Source organism: Mercenaria mercenaria, chromosome 6 (genome assembly GCF_021730395.1).
Source record: "Mercenaria mercenaria strain notata chromosome 6, MADL_Memer_1, whole genome shotgun sequence".
NCBI classification, from domain to species: domain Eukaryota; kingdom Metazoa; phylum Mollusca; class Bivalvia; order Venerida; family Veneridae; genus Mercenaria; species Mercenaria mercenaria.
This window is the reverse complement of record NC_069366.1, coordinates 88811315-88830708: the sequence shown is the minus strand read 5'-3', so window position 1 is coordinate 88830708 and position 19394 is coordinate 88811315. Positions and strand designations below refer to the sequence as shown.

General features: G+C 34.7%; 1 protein-coding gene across 1 annotated transcript in view; it reads left to right on the top strand.

The window, feature by feature from the left end:
* The first annotated feature begins 13897 nt into the window (after positions 1–13897).
* Positions 13898–19394, top strand: part of LOC123549866 (echinoderm microtubule-associated protein-like 6) — a 65884-nt gene continuing 60387 nt past the window's right edge. Inside the window, exon 1 of the mRNA XM_053546954.1 lies at positions 13898–13956. Coding sequence (XP_053402929.1) covers positions 13898–13956 — 59 coding nt within the window. The remainder of the gene's footprint in view (positions 13957–19394) is intronic.

The following is a 19394-nucleotide window of genomic DNA, read 5'->3' as shown; positions in this document are numbered from 1 at the left end:
TGACCTCTCTAGAGGCCATATTTTTCAAGGGATCTGTATGAAAGTTGGTCTGAATGTTCATCTTGATGATATCTAGGTCAGGTTTGAAAGTGGGTCACGTGCCTTCAAAAACTAGGTCAGTAGGTCAAATAATAGAAAAACCTTGTGACCTCTCTAAAGGCCATATTTTTCATGGGATCTGTATGAAAGTTGGTCTGAATGTTCATCTTGATGATATCTAGGTCAAGTTCGAAATAGGGTCATGTGCGGTCAAAAACTAGGTCAGTAGGTCTAAAAATAGAAAAACCTTGTGACCTCTCTAGAGGCCATACTTGTGAATGGATCTCCATAAGAACTGGTCAGAATGTTCATCTTGATGATATCTAGGTCAAGTTTGAAACTGGATCACATGCCTTAAAAAACTAGGCCAATAGGTCAAATAATAAAAAACCTTGTGACCTCTCTAGAGGCCATACTTTTCATGTGATCTGTATGAAAGTTGATCTGAATGTTCATTTTGATGATATCTAGGTCAAGTTTGAAACTGTGTCAACTGCGGTCAAAAACTACGTCAGTAGGTCTAAAATTAGAAAAATCATTTGACCTCTCTAGAGGCCATATTTTTCAATGGATCTTCATGAAAATTGATCTGAATGTTCACCTTGATGATATCTAGGTCAGTTTCGAAACTGGGTCACGTGCCGTCGAAAACTAGGCCAGTAGGTATAAAAATAGAATAACCTTGTGACCTCTCTAGAGGCCATATTTTTCATGAGATCTTCATGAAAATTAGTGAGAATGTTCACCTTGATGATATCTAGGTAAAATTCAAAACAGGGTCAGGTACCTTCAAAAACTAGGTCAGTAGGTCAAGTAATAGAAAAACCTTGTGACCTCTCTAGAGACCATATTTTTCAATGGATCTTCATGAAAATTGGTCAGAATTTTTATCTTGATAATATCTAGGTCAAGTTCAAAACTGGGTCACTTGAGCTCAAAAACTAGGTCACTATGTCAAATAATAGAAAAAAACGACGTCATACTCAAAACTGGGTCATGTGGGAAGAGGTGAGCGATTCAGGACCATCATGGTCCTCTTTTTTCTTTTTTTTTTTATTTGCTTTATTTATTCTATTTGAAAATTTTTCAAGAAGTTGTCACATGGTTTACCAAAGTAAAATGGCCTGCAAGACACATCTTTCAGTCATGTTGGTTCAGTATCAAGGTCATATAGTGAGATCAAAGGTGAAATAGGCAGGTTTTCTTACTAGTATACTTGGTATGAATGAGATAAGTTTTGAGAGGTAATGAAATGTGCTATACCTCTCATGCCCCCTTAGCATAAGCTTAAGCACTGGTTACTGTAAGTAGTTTTTCATATATTTTGTTGAATTTGAGTGAAATATCTATTGATCACATGAATTATTGATTGTACTATTTTGAAAAAAGCTCTGCATTTAAAGACTGAAAGATAAGATCAATTTCCTTTATTCTGCTCAGTTGCTTTTCTATCAATGCAGCTTGTCCGTTGTGCTTGTATCTGCATTTAGCTAACTTTCCGATCTAACTTCTTTTCCTATCTTTTTTTAACTGTGATACCCACCAAACTAGCTAGCTATCCCATGGTGTTCCCCCATGATGCTACTAGGATGCTGTATATGTCTTCAAGCTAACTGTAATATCCAGAACTATTAAATCCACATAACTTAGCTTGCTATCCCATTGTGTCCCTCCATGATGCTAATATGGTATATATTTCTTCCTTGTAACTACCATTAGGACCAATATTATATCCATCTAGCTCTCACATGTGCTGCCAGGTTGAATATTTCATCCACCAAGCTAGCTGAAGCTGCTACCGAGAGAGATGCTGCATACTGCCAGCCAGCCAGCCTGTGTTTCATCTGTGGAGCATTTACCATTCTTTGCTTCTTATAGCCTACCTTATATATTCCTATAAGCTCATCTATCCTATAGGGTCTTATTGGTAGTATATTTCATTATGGTCTATACATTACATCTACCGGTAACTAACTCTCCTGTGTGCTACCAGGCTGTATATTTCATCCATCAGGCTAGCCAAAGCTGCTACCTTGTATGGTTGTATACAGCAAGCTAGCTTTCTTTTCTTTTTACAGGCTGCATAACTTCCAGTCTTCTACCTGTTGCTCTTGACCAAAGTCTTTCAGTCTTTCAATATTTAGCATCTTCTGATTGTATAATTGTTTAAACTAGAAGATTATAAGTTGATCATTATGGAAATATGGAACCTATCAAGTTAATATTAAAGTAACACTTACAATTTAAACCTACCACAGAAAGTAATTCAAAACAATTAAGCTTGTATGATTTTCCATGTTTGATAGGATCTTTTTTAGTAAATGAAAGAAAGCAAAACTTGAAGCCTTTAAAACCTGCATCATAATGGTTGTTTTCTAAAACTTGTATGAGAGCATTATTTTCAGTTACTTTAATAATGAAACTTTACAAGTAATTATACCATAGGGTTATAAAAATAGATGATAGCATCAGATTCCATAACTCTCACATTCATTTTAGCCAAATTGCCAAATTATGCCCCCTCCCCTTTTTGGACTAGGTAAATCCTGGTTAAAGTTTTGCATTCAACTCTGTAGGTATTTTAAAAATAAGGGTAATATTCCTGATTCAAATAGTAGAGCATTAATGTCTTTGGGACATCTGTTGTTCTTTGATCTTGTGCATACTGGATATTTCTAGGTCATTTCTGATAATTTGCTAGTCAGGACCAGTTTTCAAGAGTAATTGCCCTTGAATAAATCAAATTGCAAAATTTAAATCTATTAAGAGGAGTATTATAGAAAGTATCAATTAATTTGAAGGGTATATATTGTGACTTCTACACTCTTGGTATCTCTGGTATTGTTTGACAAGGTTCACTTAAGTGAAGTGTTGGTTGCTATTTCTTAGTATTTGTACTATTCTCAATAGACTAGCCACTAGACTCATAATAACTATATTTCTATATTTTCCCTTTTTTGACAAATTCAATTTTATAGAGACAAAAGCCAGTCTATTTTAGTGATTTTCTCACAGGACTTGATATTGGACATAGGATATAGACTGGCTCAGTTCACTACATTCAATAAAAAAATTGTAAAAAGATATATCATAGTCTAGCAGCTAGTCTATATTCTCAATGGCTGATGTTTAAAAGCAAGCAAGGCATGAACTTCTGTTGATTCATTTTGGTTAATGGTGCATTTCATTTAAACAGGGTTCATTAATACTGACTAGGTTACTGGGGTTACCAGGCCAAGAAAAAAATTAATAAGATAGAAAGTTGCTGTATCAAGGCTTTAATTGGAAATAGTTTCCTTTATGAATCAAATTTACTGAAATGAATTATGTTTTTTAAATTCATTGGCATTTGCAATGTCTGTTTGAGGAATAACTTTTTAAGGTAAATTGACAAAGTCTAAAGTTGATATAATATGGAAAGTTAAGTGGCAAGGTGAATGAGATGAATGGATGCAAGAGTTGATCTTAACTTTCTTCAACATTTAATCCTATGGGCAACTTTTTGTAAAGCCAATTAAATTTTAACTAAAGATATTAGTAACTAGATAATATTAAGTATTTTGTTCAAGTTCAGTAGTTGACAAGATTATTCAAAAACTCACCACGGTTACATATTACATATCCTAGAATGTTTGTGATAAGATTTTTGGCAAGATCATTTTTATAAAACCAGAATTATAGACCTTGAACACAAATTGTTGCAAGACAATAATTGGCAAGATTGATTCAATAACCCATGAGTCATTGGCTCTTGAGTAATGTCTTAATAGTGTAATTTCATATTGTTTTCCTGTCCTATTAATAGGAAACCAAATCAAATTATTTTTTTAAAGAAGCAGATACAGAGTACAGTGTATTTACTTTGTCACCAGCTATATACATATACTAGGCCAATCATAAAAAATCCATGTTAGCACCTTCTACCTATTTTGCAAAAAGCCTGTCAGAAATGAAGTCAATATACATGCTTGAATATCTTGGGTAAAAAAAAAAAATACTTAAAAAATGGTATTGGATAGAAATCCCATGTAAAGGCAATAGTAGAGATATTTTCTAACAGTCTAAAGGTCAAAATAGAAACTTGGGTTATTTTTGGAATTGAATTAAATTTATGTTCAACTTGGTCATCTTGTGTTTAAAGTCACCAGGTATTATGTAAAGTGGAAGGTTCAGTTGGAAACTAAACCATTTGAGGTCAAAAACTAGACCACGGAAAAAACCTTGGTTACACTCTAGTTATATTACCTTTTAGATGTGAAGCATGCATCCATGGTCAGGCAATCTAGCACTATCGTGACCCACTTAGGTTTTGTAAATTTAATCAGAAGTTTAAAGCAATTTTGGTGTAAGTTTCAGTTTGAATAATTTTAAACTTGATGTTTCATTAGTTATTGTTTGATAGGGTAAGGACTTTTTTTTTGACTTTTTAAGACGGTAGGAGTGAGCTTATTTCCTTTTGTTTTATTTTTCTGCCAATCTTCCAGACTGCTGAGGAGATGCTGCTTCAAAAGATTGGCAGAGTTGCATTTTGTTACAGCAGCCAAGGCCTGACAGATCCCTTTACTATTGATCAAGACATGCTAGCGTGACCATCGAGGACAATCCGGTGCCTGTATGTCCGCAAGATTTTTACGTCGGAGTAACTTCTTTTCTACAATTCTGTGCCGGCAGTGTTTAGATGAAAGTTATTCCTGTGTTTTGAGAGATGGGAATCAGGGATTGTGAGGATTTTAATTTCTTTCAGGTACAAAGCCTGCCAATGACAACTGACTGTATGTCCTGTCCATACATACTGTCGGCAGGATTTTCTTTCAGCGTCAAGACCTGCCTAGGAAAACCTTTATGAGGTGGGCAGGATTTCATCTTTTCCAGGGCCAAGGTCTGCCTAAGACTGCAGAGGATACAGAAGCAGCAGAATATTTCTTTCAGATTTCAAGGCTTTGCAGATTCCTTAACTGTTGATCAAGACTGCTATCGTGACTATCGAGGACCCGGTGCCTATATGTCCGCAAGATACAAGCGTGTGGGGGTGACTGATCTGCAATCCTTGCCGGTGGGTTGCTAGATGATAGTTGTTCCTTTGTTGAGTGAGACGGAAATCAGGGATTGCAAGGATTTCTTATTCATTTCAGGTCAATACCCTGCCTATGTCTTCTAATGCATGTTTTACTTGGACGGAACATACATTTGGCAGGTTTTGTATTTTTTTCAGGTTCAAGGCCTGCCAGTACCAGGCAGGATTTTCTCTCTTTCAGATTTCTATGCATGTTTGCCATCCTCTGCCAGGACTGGCCAGTCTGTCAGAATTGTTTTCATATAGCTCACTTCTGCAATATTGAATTCTTTCCTTAATTAAGCAAACTTAACATAAAATAATTTTGCATTTTTCCCCTGTTTCGGCTTATTTACTTTCAGGCTTGAGAGCAGATACTTTCATTATTTCCATGCATGGAAACTGAAACGATGATGTTCCTTGTGTAGAGATCAAGACACTTTGTTCCCAAGGTGATGTGAAATGGTGCGAAGTTCTGTGTATGTCTTCTGCCTTCACTCTACTAAACCACTACTGCATGGATCTTCAGTATCTTCAGTTAGTACTGGTAAGTATATCTTTAAATTTACTGTATTCAACAGTTTTCTAAAACGGATTTATCCATCATTTAATTTGGGCAATACCATTTATTAGTCCCCTACTGGTTGAAAACCAGTTTCAGGGACTATAGGAATGTGCTTTTCCATCCGTCATTCCGTCCATCCGCAATTTCATGTCCAGTCCATAACACTGTCATCCATGAAGGGATTTTAATATCACTTGCCTCAGTAAGTAAGTAAGTAAGTAAGTAGTAAGTAACGACTTTATTTAAAGTGGATAACATATACGGCATTGGATACATTTTTCAAAACCGATTAACAATATGGTCCACTGTTTACAATGTATAACTATGTACAGAACATCAAACATACATGTAATATGGACAGAAGTAAAAGGCAATGACAATGAATCAATTTTATGTAAAAATGTACAACCTAAACATATAAAATATATCAAATCAAGAAAAACTCAAAATATGACAACATGTGACTATTAATATTGCTTTGTAATCTAATTATATATAACAGAGAAGTGCCACTTAAGATATGATCTTCTGAATTTTTCTAACGTATCTAAGGAGCGTATATGTATAGGAATGTTGTTCCAAATTACAGCTCCAGAGTACTGTAATGATTTACGAAAGAATTCAATTCTTGGCTTTGGTACTTTAATTTCATTGTTTTCATTTGATCTAAGCTGGCGATCACTTGTTTGTTTTTCAATAAATTTTGAAGCAAGGTGTTCAGTAGAGTGATCTTTAATGGATTTATAAACAAGGATTGCCTTTTTATATTTTATTCTTTCAGAAAAAGTCATCCATTTTAATTCTTTAAACAATTCAGCTGATGGAGCATTATATTCTTTGTCAAGTATGATTCTTGCGGCACGTTTTTGAAATTTTAAGACAGATTCTAGAAGCTCATCAGTACAGTTCCCCCATATAGTACAACAATAATCAAGGTGCGGTAAAATGTAAGAATTGAAAAATAGTTTTCTTGAATGTAGGTTCAGGTAAGATTTTATTCGTAAAAGAAGATATAAATTGGAATTGCATTTTTTCATAGTTTGTTCAACTTGGATCCTCCAGTTCAGATGTTCATCAACATGTACTCCTAACAGCTTTTCATGTGATGAATATGATAGGGGCTGACCCTGCATTTGTATGCTATTAGAACTGATGTGATTTTTAATTTTATTGTTGTTATAAGAGGCTGTGATATACATAGTTTTAGTTTTAGATATGTTTGGAAGCATTGAGTTTTCTTTGCACCATTCATCTACTTTGTTAATGTCAGATTGCAGGGTGTTGTGTACTTCAGTCACAGTTTTACCAAATGCAGACATTGTTGCATCATCAGCAAACATGTCAATGGATGAATTATGTGTGTGTAAAGGAAGGTCATTTATATATAGTATGAAAAGTATAGGCCCAAGAACAGAGCCTTGTGGAACTCCCGCAGAAATTTCTTTGGGAGAAGAAAGCTGTCCAGATACACATACTTGTTGAGAGCGGTTCTCTAAATACGATGATAACCATTTAACAGAGGTTTCACTGAACTTATACAGGTATAATTTTTCTATTAACAAAGAGTGGTTTACAAGGTCAAACGCTTTTGTTAGATCTAGAAATATAGTGCCAACAAAAGAGTTTTTTTATTAATGGCATTAATCCAGTCATCAATTATATTTGTAAGTGCAGTCTCACAGGAGTGATTTGCTCGAAAGCCTGATTGTTTGGAATGTAGAAGATGATAAGTTTCCAAGAAATCCTTTATTTGATTTGAAACATGCCTTTCAATAAGCTTAGATAATATTGGAAGTATTGATATTGGTCTATAGTTAGATTTGTCAGATTTTGAATGCTTTTTATAAATTGGTGTTATTTTGGCTGTTTTAAACTTTCCTGGAAATTTGCATTGTGTTAAACTTAGGTTAATTATCTTTGTGAGAGGTTGAGCTATTATTTGATGACTTATCTTTAATATTCTGGAGCCTGTGTCATCTAACCCAGTTGCCTTCGATTCATCTAGTGATTTTAATTCCTTTAGTATGAATTCTTCTGTAATGGGTTGTATTTGAAATGAGTTATTTTCAACTTTACTTTCAACAAATTCTTTAATGATTTTTTCACTTTCAGGTGTAAGATGTTCTGGTGGATTTGGTACTGTTTTAAAAACATTTGCAAAAAAAGTGTTAAATACTTCAGCAGTTGCCTTTGGATCTATTATTGGGTTTCCATTATCGTCATTAATGTAATTGGTTTGATAATTTTTACTTTTACCAGATAAATCTTGGAGATGTTTCCATAACTTCTTAGTGTCTTTCTTACTGTTGTTGATATTTTGTGAGTAAAATGACTTTTTTGCCTCTTTGGTAAGAGATTTTACTTTTTTTCTCCAGAACTTGAATTCACCTTGGTTTTTTGACCTCTTAGCTTGAGTTTTTGAGTTTATTGCATTCTTGATTTCTGGGCTAAACCAGTCTGGTTGTTGTTTATACTTAACCCGACGCTCTTTCTTGGGCAGATGCTGATTCATAACTTCAAGAAAGATTTTAAGAAATGTGTCTAGGGCATCATCTGCGTCATCATAAATGTCTATCACGGACCATGGTTGCCTTTCTAGGTCATGTAAAAAATTCTTGTTCTTTGAAGTTTTTATAAGACCTGTATTTGATTGTTGAATGTAATGGGCCATTTCTTGATTTGTTTGAAAGCTTGCGAGTAAAACAGACAGGAAAGTGGTCGCTAAATGCAAGTGGTGGTATTTGTATGTTTGTTATGTTTGATGGGTAATTTGTATAAAGATGGTCAATAATTGTTGAAGATGCATTCGTGACTCTTGTTGGTTTATCTACTAGTTGAGTGAGATTGTGTGCATTTACTATGTTGTTCCATTCACTATTTATTGTTCTGTTTTCAAAACAGTTATAGTTAAAATCTCCAAGAAGAATTGTTTCTTTATTTTCTGAATACACTATCTCTGAGGATTTTTCAAATTCTTTATTCCATGACTGGTTTGAGGAAGGTGGTCTATATACGTAGCAGAAAAGAAGAGATTTTTGGTTAGTAGTTGGCTTGATTTCTAACCATAATGTTTCTAAATTTTCATTTTCAAGATCTTTTCTTTGCCAACATGGGTAGTTTGATTTTACATATGCAATAATTCCACCACCGTGCGTGTGTCTGTCTTTTCTAAACATCTGATAATTTTTTAAATTTAATTCATTGTCAGAAAAATGATCATTCAAAAATGTTTCACACAAGCAAAGTACATCTAATTCAATATTTTCATCCAAAAAGTATTTGAGCTCATTCAGTTTGGGATACAGATAGTGGATATTCAGATGCATAAAGTTAAGACCTTTCCTTGTAAATAAATAATTACTAATATTGTTTGGAACAGAAACATTTGAATTTGACAAATTATCACTGTGAGAGTTCAATTTCATTTTGTCTTTGTTATTTTGGTCTGAAATGCAAGTTACCACATCAGAAATCTCTGATATCTTTGCCACTGTCGTGGATTTGGATGTCTCTGCCATTGGGCATATGGATAGTTCTGATTCCGTCGGTGCTTGGCCCTCTGAAAATTTACAGATAGATTTGTGGTATTTTGCAGACCTAGTATGTCACGAATGGCTGCATTCAGGTGTTTTCCAAGGATAGCTGATCCTTGAAAGTTTAAATGGACTTCATCATGGTAAAGTTCTTCATCAACTTTGTTTTTGTGCATCATTACTTTGTTGTTGTCTATAAAGCTAAATCCTTTGGCCTCACACATGCTTTTCAGAAGATCATTTGTTTCCGTAATGTTTTTAGATGAAAGGCGATCCTTTCTTTTCAGCAGTATGGATGAGATCATGACCTTTACTTTTGGGTTTATTCTTGTTAGTGTTTCAGTAAGATGCTGAAAATGCTTGCAGATGTCCTCAGGTCTGTCTGCATTTGATATGTTGTTGATGCCAGCATGAATAATGATGACATCGGCTTCTGTTGTAGTTTTTGGTTGTGTCCTTTGATCTATAATTTGGTCATGTATGTGTTGGACAGTTGCACCGCGATGAGTTTTAATTGTTACTGTTGTCTGTTGTGTATTCATTTTATCTCTGATTAGTCCTTGAGTTACAGAATCTCCCAGGATAAGTACCTGATTTTTCTTTGGTTCTGTGCTTGTGTTTGCTGTAGACTTTTTGCCTTCTGATACTGATCCTTGCTGCTCATCATTTTGTGTAGATCCCTCAGCTGGAATCACAATGACTGATGTGGAATTATTGTCTTCTGTTGCTGATTGTTGTTGGTCAGTTTGTTTTGACACACAAACTGGTGTAGATTGTTTCTTGACATGATTTTGTTGACATTGGGCACTTTTTTGGTTAATTCCATCTAACATCTTTTTTAGCATTTCGTACCTCATTTTGTAGAAGATAGAAGTCTGTGTTGGAGGGCAGGTTCTCTGTTCTCTTCTGTATTAGCTGAAGCGTCTCCGCAAACACTGACATCTGTTGTTTGATATCAAAGACTTCAGTCTGTAGCTCATCATGACATTCCTTGTCTGCCTGTTTTGCTGACAGCCTTTCTTTTAAGCTTTTATTTTCCTGTTTTAATGATTGGTTAGTTTGTTTGAATTTTTCCATTTCCTCTTCAAGAATAAGTATCTGCCCAGTTAACTCACTGTTGGCTATCCTATATTTCTCTTGGAGTTGTTTACTTAAGTCTGTATTTAATTTTCTAAGTTTTTCATTTTCTGATGTGTAAGCACTATTCAGTTCGAGGCATTTTGTACACTTTTGTGTCATATTTTCACCGATTCTACATTGTGTAATTGCATCATGTGTATCAAAAGGTGCTGTTCCAGTTGTTTTTGTGTTGCAATTTCTTTTCTTTCAATTTGATGATGCTCTGAGGCATCATAGGAAGAAACATCACCTGATATAGAGACATTACTTTTCTCTGACCTGTCAATTATCGATAGTGTGTCATCGGATGAAGCAGAATCTACTGGTACTTTATGATGCTTCTGGTTGTATTTTGTATTCACTGAATTTGAGGGCCTTGATGACGTTTTACCCCAAAGTGAGCTGAACAAACCCCTGGATTTTTTTATTTTAGGCTTTGGTGAAAAGTAAAACCCTCTCTTTATTGCAGTCTGGCTGTTATTATCACTTGGTATAGGGGATGGCTGATTATTACTGGATGCTGCTGGAATATTTGTATCTTTCAAATAATTCAGAACAATGTTTTGGTTTTCTTTTTCACAATTTTCAACAAGAATAGGTTTCGGCGTTGATGTGTAGTGGGTTGGCTGTTGTTTTTGTTCGTTTTCTGCAGGATTTGATTTTGAGGTGCATGTAAGGTCTGCAACAAGGCGTCGAAAAATTGTATGCATCCATGCCCTACAGCCTGGCCCTTGAATTAATAGTGTCCTAGTGTGATACATTGTAATCACAACCTTTCTAGAGGTTATCTCTGTTGTTGCAACTAAGCCTGTTTGATCCTTGTTTGGCACAAAAGAGTACATTTCCTGTAGCATTTCAAGCATATTTGCACAGGTTTCATTGTTTAGAAACTTGATGGATATGTTGTCACTAGCATCACTGACATAAATGTGGTATTGATTACTTTGATTAAGGTCCATACAGTCCATTGATACTTCATCATAAGAAAATCCCTCAAAGTCTGTCATATCACAGGAATTTTTAGCAGCTATTGTTTGATCCATTATCACTTTAAAGGTTTTTCCCCTTACTCCAAAAAAGAAAGCAGTTGTCAAAACATTGTCAGTGTTCCTCATGATGAGACAACCTGTTATGTGCATACCCCAGACCATTAGCTTAAAGGTCAAGGTCACAGTTGAAGGTCAACAGGGCTTTTTTCCTGTCCAGTCCATAAATCTGCCATCCATGAAGGGATTTTAATATTATTTGGCACTAATACACCTCATAATAATAATATCTGTCATGTGTTTACAAATCGGATAGAAATACCCATCCCGAGGGCACCTGTGTATTGGGTGGTAATGAGACTTGCCGAATTACCACAATTGTGCAGGTGGCCGAGGGACGGATATTTCCATCCGATTCGTATTCACATGACTGATACTTTTTCTTGCATATTGTCTACATGTTAGCATTTTATTCTGGCAGATTATTTTTCTTGCACACCATATTTTACAAATAACATGTAGAAGTATTTTCTTTGTAGCACTCTTTCTTATAGTAGAGTGTGGGAAATTAACGTCCGTAAGCAGATGAGACGTCATATTGTTTTGCGTAATGCACAATAACAAAGTTCCACTTTAGTTTTATCATTTGTAGCGTAACGTTATGTTCTTATGGTAAACTAATGTATTTTGAATGAAGAAATATACTGTAAGGAACGGAGAGAAACTAACAAGGTACCTGCTTTTTTCGTATTTTTACATAAACAATATATTATCAGTGCATGAATCACTAGTTGTCATTAACAGCACGAGTCATCTTGCATGTGGGGTGCCAGATGGGTTTTGCCGGCATGGGTAAAATCACCGGAAATGCCAGAGAAACAGAGAGAAACATGCAAGAATAAGATGTGTCATGCACAACTTTTAGACCCCTAGCTCAAAGGTCAAGGTCACACTTGGCAGTCAGATGTTAACGTGGCATGAACAGGGTCTGTTTCGTGTCCGGTCCATAACTCTGTCATTCATTAAGGGATTTTAATATCACTTGGCACAAATGCTTCCCATGATGAAACAATGCGGAAATCCCCGGACCCTGGCTCAAAGGTCAAGGTCACAATTGGAGGTCAAAGGTCAGCACGACTTTTTTCCTGTCCTGTGTATAACTTTGTCATGTCAAACAGGAGTTGAATATTACTTGGCACAAATGTTCACCACTATAAGATGGGGTGTCTTGCGTAAAAACCTGATCCCTAGGTCAAAGAACATTCCTTCTTTTTTCATGGAGGGATTTTGATTTAACTTGGCAAAAAATGTTCACTAACATGAGACGGATTGTTGTGCACAAGCTTCAGGTCCCAAGGTCTAAGGTCAAGGTCACATTTAGAGGTCAAATGCCAAATTCAAGAATGACTTTGTTCTGAGCATTTCTTCATGCATGGAGGGATTTTGATGTAACTTAGCACAATTGTACACCATCATGAGACAGAGTGTCATGCACAGGTCCCTTCTTTAGAATTACATCCCTTTGTTTTACTATAAATAGCTTTTATTGTAACTTTTTCATTACTAGTCATTGGGAAAAATCGAGACCACTTTTCTGTAGTACAACATGTATGTTACATCAAATTTTGAGGTGTATTCTGACCTATCTCTACCTCAGGTAAGGGTTTTTATGTGGACTTAGGATTTTTTTATTTTTTTTTTTTAAGATTAACATTCCTTAGTTGTAATATAATAATAACTTATATTGTAACTTTTTTATAATTGACCATAGGGAAAAACCAAGATCACTTTTCTGTGGTACAACATAATGTTACTTTCAACTTTAGGTATATTTTAAGAAAGCTTTGCCTGGTTAGGAGGTTTTTTTTGTGGTTTCAGAAAAACAAAAAATTACAATAATTACTACACAACCATAGAATTAGAATTCCATTTGCAAATAGAGGTGGTAGTGTAAAGAAATTGCTATTACGGGCGTGCATTGTGACATTCTGGCACTCTTGTTGTTGTTGGTTTTTTTTTTACTATAGATAACTTATAAGATGCCTTTTTGATAATAGGCCAAACAATAGGTTTTTATACATACAAATTTTAATCCAAGTGTTTTGTTATAACATATTGTATATATAGTACAATATTGTTTATACATAACTGCAGATACCTGAGTTCATTATGTTATACTGCAGTAGAGAATATTAGTTGCCTTCCAGTAGGGGACTTTGTATTGCATGGCAATACTTCATTCACTTGTTTATCGAAGGGATGTTAACTGAAAATTTACTGACTGAATAGTGAACAGTACAGACCTTGATGAGCCTGCAAGGATGTGTAGGCTGATCTTGGTCTGCACTAGCTGCAAAGGCACTATCACTTGCTGCCAGCAGGTTAAAGGTTAAAGTAAATATGTGTATTTGTTGTTGGACTTTGAAATTAGATAATATAACTAATATTAAGTTCTGTTATTGTATATGGCCAAATGATTCTTTTTGTTTGATGTATCTTGCAGGAACTGTGATGACACTGAGGAAATATTCTACAACCTTCACCATGGTTACCATTGAATAGGGATTCTCACATAGCAATCGCTGTACAGTGTAATGCCAGCATGTATGTTTTTCTAAGCAAGCGACAGTGTGTCAAGGCAGAAGCTGTGCATCTGGACAGGTAAGGTTGTTTTTTTTTTAGAATATCATGACTTTGGTTTGATTTTTTATGTTTACAATACAGATTCTCGAAAACAGTTTGATACTTTTTTCTCAGCTTGAGTGGCAACCACTAAAATTTAAAAACAATGCCTTTGTTATTGCCATTCTTTACTTCCTGCCAGTGTATCTGTAGGCATCCTGTGACTTTGTTATTATTACATTTAATAGTGTAGAATTTTAAGCAGCCTTTAGAAAATTTGTGTCAACTTCCAGCAAAATCTTAAGCAAAAGTATAGCTGTTTGGAATTTTTGACAAAGTCCTTTCTTATTATCACATAGAAATTTTAGTGGAGGTTTTTTATGGGACTTTGAAGCAGGTTTGTCACTTTCAGCTATTATTGTACTGAATGACATGTGATTTTGTTGAAGTTGAATGTGAAAAGGAGTCAGTAAAAGGATAGGTTTATTTATCTTGGCTATAGCAGTACACTATAGGATTCTCAGTAAAATGCAAGGATTTTCAGAGTTACTGCCCTTGAATTACTGAATGTTTAGAAAATTGTGTATGCACTTAATACAAATTTTGTATTTTTTCTTTGATATTGGTCTTACCTATTTCTGCACAAATTTAGGTCAAGAGTGATAAAAATGCCATTTTAGAGAAGTTACTTCAGAGTTATGTCCCTTGAATTTATAAACCATATAACTCCAGAGCAGATCTCTAAGAGTTACTGCATTGATCAGCAGTGTTGATAAATTAATACAAAGAAGGATGGTCTAAAGTCCAAATTAATGTGCTATATGTAGTGACTGGCACTATGTTACTGAATGTACAGATATGATCTGGTTAGGTCTTGAGAACATAATCATGGAGAATTCCATCTTGGTAACTCCAGAAAGGTCTATATTATCTTTCACCAAGTACTGAATCCAAGCTTGCTTTGCTTAATCTACAAACTTTTATTTTTGAGCTTTTCTTTCATAAATGCTTTAAAAACATTTTTGCAGTCATTTATTTCTCTGATCTTTGACAAGGAACATTCAGTTGAGAAGGTGGCATGCATTCCTCACTTGCACTGTACACCTCCTTCCCTTGCACTGCACTTTGCATGTTTGCTGCTTTCTCAGTAGAAATTCCAAGTTGAAGTGTTGGAGAAATAAGTATGCCTAAATTGGGAGGGAAGATTTGTCTAGTTTCTCATAATTATTTAAAGTAAGTAAACAAGCTGTGTTTTAGTATGCGGTGTTCGTCAGTCCATTATCTGCAATCTGGAGGTATATTGGTGTTATTGGGCTCTAACCTGTAGTTCTTAGGGAAGCATCACACACTTTATAGCCACTAGGTCATCATCCACCATTCATTTCATTTAAAATCATCATGAAAGTAATCTTACTTTATCTTACTTAATGTAGAACAGACAAAATGGAAATTCATGTATTTAATGCTCAAAACTGCCTGCCATTCAGTGTTCTGGTTACTGGTTATTTGTAATTATAATGACAGATTAAGGCAAAGAGATAAATAAACGGACTCCTTTTTCATTGTAAAATACCCATCTTCAGTGCAGGTAAATGTATGACTGAATTTAAGAATTAAAGATTAAAATTTCCTTGTCATTGTGTTACAAATTGGAATACTGGAATTACATTTTTGTCCAAAATAGAATTTTGTTTTCATTATATTTTAGCTAGAATTAATGTCTCTGTTTTTCAAGATGATTAATCATTGTTAGGCATTTTTATAATGAATCATTTAATAAATTCATGTCTGATCCAAATATCCTGGCTGCTGTTTTTCAAATACTTGAATGATTAAGGTACTGGCTATTCATTATTGTTAAATGTTTTTATGACTGATTAAGGCAGACAAAGAGATGTAGGAATATTACCAATTAAGCTTACCCTTTATTGTTATGAACTTGTGTCATTAAGTACTGGCTACATTTTATAAGAATTAACTAAATGGTTACCTTTTATTGTTACGGACTTTGTCAGTATATACTGGCTACATTTTTTTTTATAAGTATTAACTTGATGGTTACCCTTCATTGTTATAAACTTTGTCATTAGGTACTGGCTACATTTTATAAGAATTAACTAAATTATTATAGCAGAAATGCTTGGCTACTGAACTGCTATTATAGTATAATGCAGGTTGAGTTTCATGCTTATATATAACTGTTATTTCGCAAAGTACATTATTTTCAACCATTGGGTTCAATACTGGATGTTATTTTCATATTGCATTAGTTCATCATAAACCACATTAAAGGAAAAAAACATTTTAAGAAAGGTTAGTCACTATAATGCTTTAAGCAAGTAAATTCATATTTTTGAAGTGTCAGACTGTTATGAGGAAGGTGCCAGCCATTGCATTAGGGAAGGTCAAAAATCACTGTAACAATGTTGTCTGTAGTTGTTATATCATAATCACCACATTAATTAAGTTATGGCTGGTTAGGTTGAATAAAGCATATAATGTTAATTAAATGCAGGCATTGATAATGTTCTAGATTAAATGCAATAATCATAGTAGTGTTTTAGGAAAGGTGTCTGCCAATATGCTTTATGCCCCACAATTAAATACAGTTTAAGATGCTACTACCTTATCATTTACTTTGTCAACTCTTATAGATAGCCAGGCCGGTTTAAACAAAGTCAAGCAGAGGCCAGGTAATATAACTGACTACAATTAAGATTGAAAAGCTGCAACTTTCTACATATAAAAATAATCTGATTGGGATATGGTAGGATAAGACAAAAGCATACTGGCTACAGGTTTCTAGAAACTACCATATCACTGCATCTTAAGGGTTGTATTTTTGGACTATATTTCATTGGATAGGGATGATAAGGTAGAATAAAGTGTTTTCTGCCACTGTTACTGTGGAAGAGTACTGTATGATAGTGTTTAAAGTCAGCCCTCAAAATAACAAGGTAATAGGTACTACCATATCATACAGTGTGTGCATTAGTTGTAGCCAGGCCATTTACTTGGTTTAGTGAAAATCCACACATCAAAATCTGAGGGTTGCTGGTCATATCTTTTCTTTTTTTTTGCATTTGTAGGACACTTTTTTTTCTTTTTTTTTGCCATCAATTTTTATTTGTATATGATTTCAGTGTTCTACCTGAACATTTGTTTAAATCATAACTCACTAATCTTAGTGTGTTTTTTGGAATTATTGAATGTCTTTGAGGGTGTGTTAGGCGTTAATTCAAAAGAGAAGGTTACTATAAATTTATATTTCTGATCAGCAGTATTATATACAACGGGATTCATCCAAAATTTGTCCAAAATTAAGATAATCATACATCACAGAAACTCGGGGAGAACACTGATTTCATTGCTAGGACTCTGGTAGTGGTGATAAAAGCCAAAGAAAAAATGGCTTCTGGTTAAAATATAAACTAAACTACTTCTTGCATATTTGATAATTTCTTAATGATTAAATCCTGTAGCTGTTAGGGATATGGTAGAATAAGGCAAAGGTTCCATTCTGGCTACTGGTTTTATATGAAAACTGCCATATCAACACATTGTAAGGGCAATGTAAAATTGGCCATCATGTATTTTTGGACAAAATTTCAGTGAATAGGGATGATATGGTAGAATGTAGGAAGATCATCAGCCATTCACTTCTTTCTGAAGCTGTATGATATAAATATCTGCATTGCAAGATAAATAATGAACACATTGTTTTTTTTTCTTAACATTACATCCATGCTCAAATGGCTTTACCTATACACTAAGATAAAAGATGGGAGACCTGTTCTAAAGATTGATAAATGGAGCTTAACCTTAAAACTACAACTGTCGACAGAGTATTTCAACAGTATTTACTGGTACAGAAAACAGGCATCGGGTTAATGGCTGGATTTTAGAGTAATTCTACCTTCAAGGAAATCTGAACATTCTCTTTTGAATTATGTATTACTAATTGACTCATTAATTTAAATTGTTGAAAGAACTGTGGGATGGAATCAAGTCTGTTTTACATAGAATAAAAGTCAAAGTCTCTTTTCTACTTACTTGCTTTTACTATCCTCATGGCTATTTGCTCAAAAGCAATTGTCGAGTTCTGTTGTCGGGGTGGTATTCAACCATTGTAGCTGTCCCGTACTGCGCCCACAAATAGCTGTCCAGTTCTTCTAAGAGTGGAAATTCAGACAAGTTGGCTGTGGCCAGAACTGCTACCTTGTAGAATTCAACCAACCCAGCTCTCTCTCAGCTGCTGAGGATGATATTCCACAAGCCAGCAAACCTCCATACACCTGCCCTTTCTTGTCCAATAAAGTCCTATATTTCTGTCCAAATAAGCTGTTGTGACAACTTCAGAAGGAGGAATTCTACCAAGCCAGCTGTCCCATCCAGCTATTGCGGGAGGAATTCCACCAAGCCACATGCCCTAACCTGCTATTGGTGAGGAAGTCTTCCAAGCCAGCTTCTTCCTGGCCAGCTGTCTCAACAGCTGTTTTGAAGAAATTCCACCAAGCCATCTAATGTCCTATACTTATGGCCAAATAGGTTGTCAGAACAGCTTCTAAAGGTTCCAACCAACTGTTGAGGAGGAATTCCACCAAGCCATCTGTCCCAACCATGTATTGTGGGAGAAGAGCAACCAGTCCTGTACAACTATTTGGAAGGATTCTAGTAATCCCTCTGTCCGGTACAGCTATTGAAGAAGAATTCCACCACGCCAGCTTGCCATTACTGTTGCCATGAGGATAGATAAACAGTGGTAGATGGGAGAAAAACATTTTGCTCAGCTTGTGTTTAGATTTGATACTTTATGTAATATCAAGGGCCAGTCATCAAGGAATTTGATACTTTATGTAATATCAAGGGCCAGTCATCAAGGAATTTATTTTTGGTTTTCTAAGTTGGAATTGTTAAAAGAAATTGAAATAATTACATGTTACTAAACAAAATAAAATTTCAATGTAGAGTCAGTTAGTCAATATACTAAATTACTGTCTAGTTGTAGAAACATAACAATAGAAGAACATTTTCACCAGCATTTCTGTTTAGTACATATTTAGTTCTGCATATTGATTGGCATAATAACTTAATTTTGTAACAAGTGTTTTGGAAAAATAGTCTTGTAGATACCAAGTCATCATAATTTAAATGTAACAGAAAAGATTGAGGTGTTTGTTTAGTTTAAGGCAGTCCAGCAACCTGTAGCCTAAATGACAAATTTGCTTAAAATCCTTGGGCCTCTAATCATTTCCATCATTTTCACAATGTGTATAATTGTATCGAAACTTGAAAATAACTTGTACTGTATCTTCAGATATAATATATACAATAAGCTTTTGTTCTGTTCAAAATTCTTATTTGCTAGACACACTGCTCCAAAGATTTTTCCTCCACATACTGCCTGCACATCTGTTTAAGAATGGCAGCATTTTGGCAACCGAATTTCTAGTTTTCCATTTCAAAGACAATCATGA